Source organism: Chrysochloris asiatica, unplaced genomic scaffold (genome assembly GCF_000296735.1).
Source record: "Chrysochloris asiatica unplaced genomic scaffold, ChrAsi1.0 scaffold00214, whole genome shotgun sequence".
Taxonomy (NCBI): Eukaryota; Metazoa; Chordata; class Mammalia; order Afrosoricida; family Chrysochloridae; genus Chrysochloris; species Chrysochloris asiatica.
Genome location: NW_006408732.1, coordinates 4,512,263 through 4,520,845, shown reverse-complemented (window position 1 = coordinate 4,520,845; position 8,583 = coordinate 4,512,263). Strand labels below are relative to the sequence as shown.

At 37.0% G+C, this 8,583-nt stretch overlaps 1 protein-coding gene across 1 annotated transcript in view; it reads left to right on the top strand.

Moving 5' to 3' along the window:
* The window catches only part of LOC102841922 (39S ribosomal protein L1, mitochondrial-like), a 136,116-nt gene extending 128,144 nt beyond the window's left edge, over positions 1-7,972 (top strand). Inside the window, exons 9-10 of the mRNA XM_006872902.1 lie at positions 6,099-6,155; positions 7,854-7,972. Of these exons, the coding sequence (XP_006872964.1) occupies positions 6,099-6,155; positions 7,854-7,972 (176 nt within the window). The remainder of the gene's footprint in view (positions 1-6,098; positions 6,156-7,853) is intronic.
* The last annotated feature ends 611 nt before the right edge of the window (positions 7,973-8,583 follow it).

The window sequence follows — 8,583 nt, the reverse complement described above, 5'->3', positions numbered from 1 at the left end:
GTGAACACCTTAGCTTCAAATCAGCAACTAATGCTTCTTACGGTATGAAACACTGAATAAGATTGCACCATAGGCCTGCTTTGTAGTGAAGTTGGCATCAGCATGTTGAAACAATGAAGTCAGAGTTGTAATGGCTATTGGGTCATGTGCACAATTCAGTTGCCATATGTTATTAAAGTCAAATATCGACCAACTTTCTATCCATTAGCACTCCTGACACTGACACCAACTTCATTGCAGACCCATAGTTGTGAACTGTACATCATGAAATTGAACCATCTGTAAAGAAACATCTAAGAATTAGACATCAACAAAGTTCACACTGCAACACTGTATGTAGTACATATTTCTAATGATAAAATGTACCCCCCCACACACACACACACAAAAGGATGGTCATAAATATGGTTCTTCGTAACTTGAATATGTCATAAGTCGGGGACTACCTGCAATTAAAAATATGGTTTTATCAGTTTGTAGCTCTTCTCTTACATCCAACTGAACGATTTCTGTTTCAAGATTTGGAACCAGTTTTTTTTAAACTTGTGACTTTCATTGTCACCTCATTCTAGACCAATATAGTGCTGTAATGACTTGATTTCGTTTTAGGATACCTTTTCCCAGTCCCTTTTCCAGGCCAAATTCCTTTGGGTAGAGGTTTGAAGAGAGAAATAGAAAGAGCAAGTAACTTGATTTACCTGCTTGTATCTGGGGTCCTCACTCTGGCTGTCATGGATTCATGTCTTACTGGCTTGATGTGTTTATGACACATGTTCAGTCAGCCCTCAGTCTTCATACATGAAACTTTTGAAGCTTCACCTCCTCATGTGGCTTGTGCTGCTTTTAGGGATACATGTTGATTATGATAGGACCTTTTTGATGGTCCTAATTGCTATAATCTTTCTTCAGAGTGTAGGACATTTAATGCCTTTTTTGCCTTCAGCTCTGGGCTCTGGTTACCTTTCCTGGAGAAATTTCAGTGAAACCCCCATTGAATATCTTGTTTAAAAAGCACACATATTTAAATTTATGACAGCTGTTCATAATTTTATTCAGTATTTTAATGGAAATGAACGTTGGTGGTGCTTTAGGATAAGCACTGTGTTAATCACAAGGTCAGCAGTTCAAACCCGTCAGCCGCTGTGTAGGAGAAAGATGAGGTTTTCTGTTCCCGTAAAGATTTACAGCCTCGGGAAACCCTATGAGTTGGAACCAACTCAATGTCATCTAGCAACGGTAACAGTCTAAATGACAGTGCAGGGCTTAGTCTGGTAAACTTACATTTCATCCTCCTAGTAGGTGCAGAGAGTTGTTGTTGTTAAGTGCCATTGAGTTGGTCATAGCGACCCTGTGTAGGGTTTCCAAGAAGCAGCTGGTGAATTTGAACCACCGACCTTGTGGTTGAAACCAACGTTTATCCTACAGTGCCACACCAGGGTAGATGCAGAGTTGTTGTTAAGTGCCATCGAGTCAGTTCCTAACCATAGCAATCCTGTATAAGTCTTCCAAGCAGTCTCAGGTAGGTGTGAACCGCCAACCATGCAGTTCAAACCAAGGTTGTAGTCCGGCGCATTAGCCCGCAATGCCACACCAGGATTCCAGATGCAGAGCAGGAAACCAAAAGTCATTCAACACCCAACAAAACTTTCTGTTAAAAACAAAACTTTTCTGCTCTTAATGAAACAATGTTTGCTTTTGCCCAGTCACTCAACTACTTCAGTCTACTGGCAAACTATGACGTGTGGCCTAAATCCGGCCTGCCATCTGCTTTTGTAAATGATACTGGAACACAGTCATGTTCAGTCATTTATGTATTGTGTGTGGTTTCTTTCATGCTACTCTGACAATGAGTAGTTGCTACAGACTATTATTGTTTTGCATAATGGAGTCTGGTGTGGTCCTGTAGTATAATGCACTGGATCTCTACTCACCAGCTGACAGCACTTAGCCACACAACAACAACAATGTATTTATTATCCTTCTGTATACATAAAACATTTACCACCAATTGTTTTGCACCTTTACCCTAAAAGTCTTTTGTAAAACATACATCAGCTGTAATTTTTGCTTACAGACATTAAATGTCACTACTGGCAGGATGTATTTATTCTAATGTCTTTAGCTTTGCATTCATATCCCTTTGAAATCTAGTCATAAATTATTGTCTCAGGTTCAAATTCACTATCTTCTGTCATTTTCAGTGATACAGTCTGAAGATCAGAGTTTACAAATTGGCAATTTGCAGACTGAGTTTGGCACTAGTCATATTTTGTCTGGCCCAAATAGTGGTTTTGCTTTGTTTTATTAAGTCAGTTTTTAAAAACTGACTGGGCACACATAGTTCTTGAAAAATAAAAAATTTCTGGAAACACTGGCTATTTTTCCACATTGTTGTTGTTTAGTGCCATGGAGTCGATTCTGACTCATAGCTCCCTGCATAGGATTTTCAAGGAGTGGCTAGTAAGTTTGAACTATCGACCTTTCAGTTCATACCCACCTTGCGGTCTAGTGTTTACACTGTAGTTCTTCAAAATATTTACACAGATTTACCTCTGGTAGCGTAGTGGTTACGAATCGGGCTGCGAACCTTAAGGTCAGCGGTTCGAAACTACCAGCTGCTCCGCGGGAGAAAGATGAGGCTTTCTGCTCCTGTAAAGATTTACACCCTCGGAAACCCTATACAGGGTCGCTATGGGTCGGAACCGACTCGATGGCACATAACAAGAACAACAACAACCTCTGTATTGGAGTCCTGGTGTGGCTCTATGGGTTAATGCGCCAGACTACAAAGCCACTACAAAGCCATTTGAACTGCAAAGTCAGTGGTTCAAGCTCACCAGCTGCTCCTCGGAAACCCTATACAGAATCACTGTGGGTCGCAATCAACTCGACAGCACTTAAAAACAACAACAACCTCTATATTGGAGGAGACTTGAAACGGAGTGAGTTACTCGTAGGGCTGCTAACTGCAAGGTCAGCTGTTTGAGTCCACCAGGCGTTCCTTAGAAGAAGTATGAGGCTTTCTGCTCCTCTAAAGATATACAGCCTCGGAAACTCTGCCCAGGGTCACTGTGAGTCAGAATCAACTCAACGGCACAGCACCACCACCTCTCTATATTGGTGGTTCTCAAAGTGTGGTCCAGGGAATCCTCTTAATTGACATGCTGTCTTCAGAAGCACTGCTTTCTTCTTTCTTTAAATCAGAAACTACGTGAACACCTGAAAAACAGGCTAAATCTTGTGAGTGCCTGTGTGCATTTCCTGGGGTAAGAGTCTACTACCTTTAAAAGGATTTAAGAATATATATATACAAACATATTGTTAAGTACCGTGGCGTCGATTCCGACTCATAGTGATCCTGCACAGGGTTTCCAAGGCTGTAAATCTTTACTGGAGCAGAAAGTCTCATCTTTATCCCACGGAACTGCTGGGTAGCTTTGAACTGCTGACCTTGAGATGGGCAGCCCAACTTGTAACCACTACGCATATGGACATGCACAAATATGTTATTTAACAGTTTGTTACTGCTTTCAAGGTCAATCCCGTGCCTAGTTCAGTTTTGTGTTGTTTTTTTTTCCTGCCATATCAGATCTTATGCACTGCTACTGAATATCCAACAGATAAATATCCTCTCATCCAAACGTCATTCCTGCTGTCTTAAGACCACAAAATGTTACTGCGTAGAAAAGCGTTATTGGAATGTAGGGTAACTAAGACATAGCTTGCAAGTGTTGCTTTCTTTTATTTAGATCATTGTTAGCCAAAGAAATTTCATATGCAAACTTTGATAAGACTTATACACATGGAGGCATTTTGTTGTCTACAGTGTTGTCAGTAACCAGTTACATTGTAACAGTGTTGTTAAGTGCCATTGAATCAGTTCTAATCTATAGCAACTCTGTGGTTAGCAGTCCAGTGCTTATCCTACAGCACCACTAAAATGTATTCACTCTTCCATGATTTTCTATGATATCTAAAAGAAAACATAAAACGAAATATTATGGCTAAAGATATATTTTGAGATTCAGTGAAGGACACAGAGCACTAAATAAGGAAAGTGCTAACATGTGGGCAAAAGTTTGTTATGTTTTAAACATTTTTACATATTTTTAAACATCTTAAAATAGTTCAATGAAATAATTTAAGGCATCATATTAATCAGGTCACAAGGGTGATAATTGTTTTGCATTTCTAAATCATATATTATTAATTTTAACTTGTGGTAAAAATGACAATATGTAAATTAAATCAGAAGAAGAGCAGTTAAACAAGTATCTGGGTTGTTATATACCTATTAGGGGGCACAGATATGATAAGCACTGGACTGTGAACCACAAGATCCGTGGTTCTAGCCTGCCAGCTGCTCCATGGGAAAAAGATGAGGCTTTCTGCTACTGCAAATATTAAAAACCTCCGAAACCTTATATAGGGTTACTGTGAATCAGAATCAACTTGATGGCACTTAACAACAACAATATACACCTGTTTAGTATAGCTCATGAATGTTAACTATGTTGGGCATCTTGCCTTTTTTTTTTTGGACACTTGCTTTTCTAAATTTAAAGTTAAGTATAGCTCTTAACCGAAAGGAATAGTAACTTCTTCGGTTGATAAGAGAAAGGGCAGTTTGATGTACTAGTACGGAAGAAAGGGGCCAGGGACACATGCTACTGACCTTAACTTCTTTAAAAAACAGAAAACATAAAGTGCTGTGTTTACTACTGAACAACTTGCTTCAATTTGATTTGAATTTTATAAGGTGAACTATAAAAAAAAGTATTGCTTTGAGTTTTTTCCTCTCGTGCCCACTTGCCTTTATGCCCACTTTCTGTTTGGCATAAAGTAAAAATTCCCCCAGTAACATTCAAACATTCTTGTTTTGGAGTTTGACACAGCATCATGCCCAAGTGGGTATTTAATAAATATTCTCTGATGGTGATGAGAATATATATTTTTTCAAGGGAAATTGGCTTAATGATCACATGGCACATTTCTCCCAATAGTCTCAGTACAACTGCAAAATAGAAAAAATTTTGAACCTACACTATTTTACTGGATGATTTTTGACAATTATGCTATCATGTTTGCTATGAACTTTAAAAAATTAGTTATCGGGCCAAGTGCAAAATCCTTAAAACATTTTAAATTATAGTGTAACTGATTTTAACAGGTGTATTTGGGAAGAATGACATTCATTTCATTTGAATGATAAACACAAGGACTTTTCAAAGGTATGAGCTGGCTGTAGAAATTTTATGAATAGAACTCATTCTCTGTATGTTGTAATTACTGTAGTTTTTTTTTTTTTTTTTTTTTTGCTAAATGCCAAAATAATAGACAAACTCCTTGAAAAATTAGAACAAAAACTTAGCACAGCCTCCTGAAAAAACAAACAAACCCCTCATGTAACCATTAAAGAATAATCATGAATTGTATATGTAAAAGTTGTTATGTTATCTTTAAGGAGTGCTGGTAGCGTAGTGGTTACAAATCAGGCTGTGAACCACAAGGTCAGCAGTTCGAAACCACCAGCTGTTCCACAGGAGAAAGATGAGGCATTCTGATCCTGGAAAGATTTACAGCCTCGAAAACCCTGTACAGGGTCGCAATGAATTGGAACTGGCTCCATGGCACACAGCCACCACCATATTATCTTTATTTTTACAACAATAAAGAATGTATATAGTCAAGTTTTTATATGAAATGTTCATAAGTAAACATTTAGTTTCTTTTAGAATAAATCAACAAATAACTTCAGAAAATATCACTAATTCCTTGGGGTGGTGCTGGAGGATGGTGTATTCTGCCCTAGTATATGCTTTGGGGAAATTATTTAGAAGTCAAGGACTCTCAAGGAGAACAACTTCAAAGAGCTTTGCTCTAATATGCTTTTAAGGCAATTAAATCTCATCAGGAAAAGACATGTAAATGGAGCATCTAAAAGAAGTTTGAAAGTTTTTCTCACAGTAAGTGTCTCAGTGGATGATTTTCATTGGTTGAATTTTTTGGAAAACACTAGATAGATTAAATATTGATTGTTTTATATATAGTGTTTTTCAAAAATTCAACTAATGATAATTGAATATTGATTAATATAGCTGCCAATATGAAAGCAGTTATCAGTGATGTTTGTAAGCACAGACCGCTGAGTTTGGGTAAGCAGTTCGCTGAGGGTAGACTTCCTTATAGCCCTAATGTAATACTATAAAGACATAAAGTATTTTTTTTAATTGTCAAGTTAACTTACAAGTAAAATGGCACCACTATAAAACAGGAATAAAACAAGTACAATTTAATCCTTCAAAAGACTTCTTACTATCATATTAATGAGTTGCAGTAGTCTAGAAGAGATTTCTTTAACATTAATAAGGCATACATTATGAAAACTTGCAAGTCCCCACATAATTGTTACTATTAAAATATGATAAGGCTTGAAAGATATTGTAACTGATTGCTTTAAACTTTAAATAGTGTTTAATAAGAATTAAGATAATGTATGAAATGCTATTTCAGAGCCAGACCATTCACTTTGTCTCTAGCACTAGCCAGTGACTTCCTTAACCCTCATTCTTTCATTCTGGAAAAAGAACAAGATTTTTATCATTTCATTAGAGTCAGGTCTTATAAATGGGGTGATTCATGGAGAACAATAGGACAATTGAGATATAGAAGCTTGAGATGTTTTAGTGTAGTAGGCCAGTCCCGTGTTTAAATCATTGCATTTTATGCCATTCACATTCCTTCCTCAGTCAAATCTCACTGGTGGTGGTTGCAGCCAAGCAAGAGTCCATTGTAGTCAATGTGCTTTTGCGTTGAACCGTGACAAGGATTTGTCAGGTTTTATTTTATAAACAAGTTTGTAACTAATTCTTAATTTTAAGCTGTAAGTCCACTTTTGTAAGAGTTAAACACACTGGTGAATAAATTAGTTACTACAGTAGTTACTTCTGTTGTCCTAAATAAAAGTTTGAGGATAAGTCTCAGGTCGGCAGTTCAAACCCACCTGGAAGCCCTAAACAGGGTTGCTCTGTGTTGGAATCTACTTGACAGCACTTAATAACAACAACAACAAATAAAATATGGCCATAGTACTTATATGAATATGGATTCTTAACATTCTTGGAAAACTTTGGTTTCTGTATAGAATTTTCTAAAATTATAGTTTATAATGATAGGGACCATAAGTCCTCTGAAAATATTACCATTTTAAATGAACCTGCTTACCACTGAGCTCTGGTAGTGTAGTGGTTACGAGTCAGGCTGCCAACCTCAAGGTCAGCAGTTCGAAACTACCAGCGGTTCCACAGGAGAAAGATGAGGTTTTTTGCTCCTGTAAAGATTTACAGCCTCGGGAATCCTATGCAGGGTCACTATGAGTTGGAACTGACTCCACGGTACTTAACAACAACACTGTTGTTAAGAAAAACTTTTCAGTTTTAGGGAATTTCACTCAATGTTTGTTGAACACAAAAGGTAGCATCTGTGCTGGCTGCCTTAAATAAATATTTAGAATATTTTCATCAAATGTGAATATCACCACCTGCTCCCTTCACTGTTGACTTTGCAATAAAGTAAATTTGATGGGATTATCTCCTGGAAAAAAGAAATGAATTATTAGTATGTGTAGTTTCAAGGACAAATCTCTAAGGTTTTGAAGTACAACTCATTTGTCCTCTGCTGTAGAAATGGAGCGATCTCTCTTTTTTAAAAAATAATTTGAAATAATCAGTAATATCAGTACTTTCCAAGTGAAAATGTGACGTGAGTCCTGTAAGGTTTTTTGTTGTATATTTGTATTTTCTCACTAGGTACCTGTGGAATAAAATAAAATTGATTCCTGTGTTTTCTTCTAGGACCGTTTGTGATACGTGCTTTCCTTCGTAGCTCAACAAGCGAAGGTTTGGTACTAAAGATTGAGCCTTTGTTGCCTAAAGAAGCAGAAACCCAAACATCTAATAAAGAAGCTGACTAAAAGTATTGACTTTTGAAATTATGTTCAGTGGATTAAGAAGCTACAGAGAAAATGACAAAACTATAATTTCTCAGTTTGGTGTTTCTTATTATTTCTTGATCATTATACTTGAAAGTGAATTTTAGCACTGAAAATCTTGCAATAATGTCAGTATAAGAAAATAAAAATTTTTTTTTAAATCTGTGTCTGAACCTACTTTTTTCCCTGTGTTACATTTTCTTGCTCAGGATTTGATTCTGTATACTGGTAACTAAAGCAGCGGCTTCTAGCTTAATAACTTTCTCTTGAGAGTCATAACCATCTAAGGGAATATTAACATCCTGAATTCCCACAAGAAAGAGAATGACAGAGTCATGAGCACAAATACGACTCTTTTTAAAGAAGAAAATGTGGGAAATGTTCACTCTAAAGGATTTTGAATATCATTTATGATAGTGTGAGTATGAAAAATGACTAAGCCACTAAAATGAGTGGGTATAATATCTTTATTCCTCTTGTTGCTGTTAAATGCTGTCAAGTTGGTTCTGACTCCTAGCAACCCTGTATAGGGTTTTCAAGGAAGACTTGGTGGGTTTGAACTGCTGACCTTCCTCTTAGGGGACTATCAATTT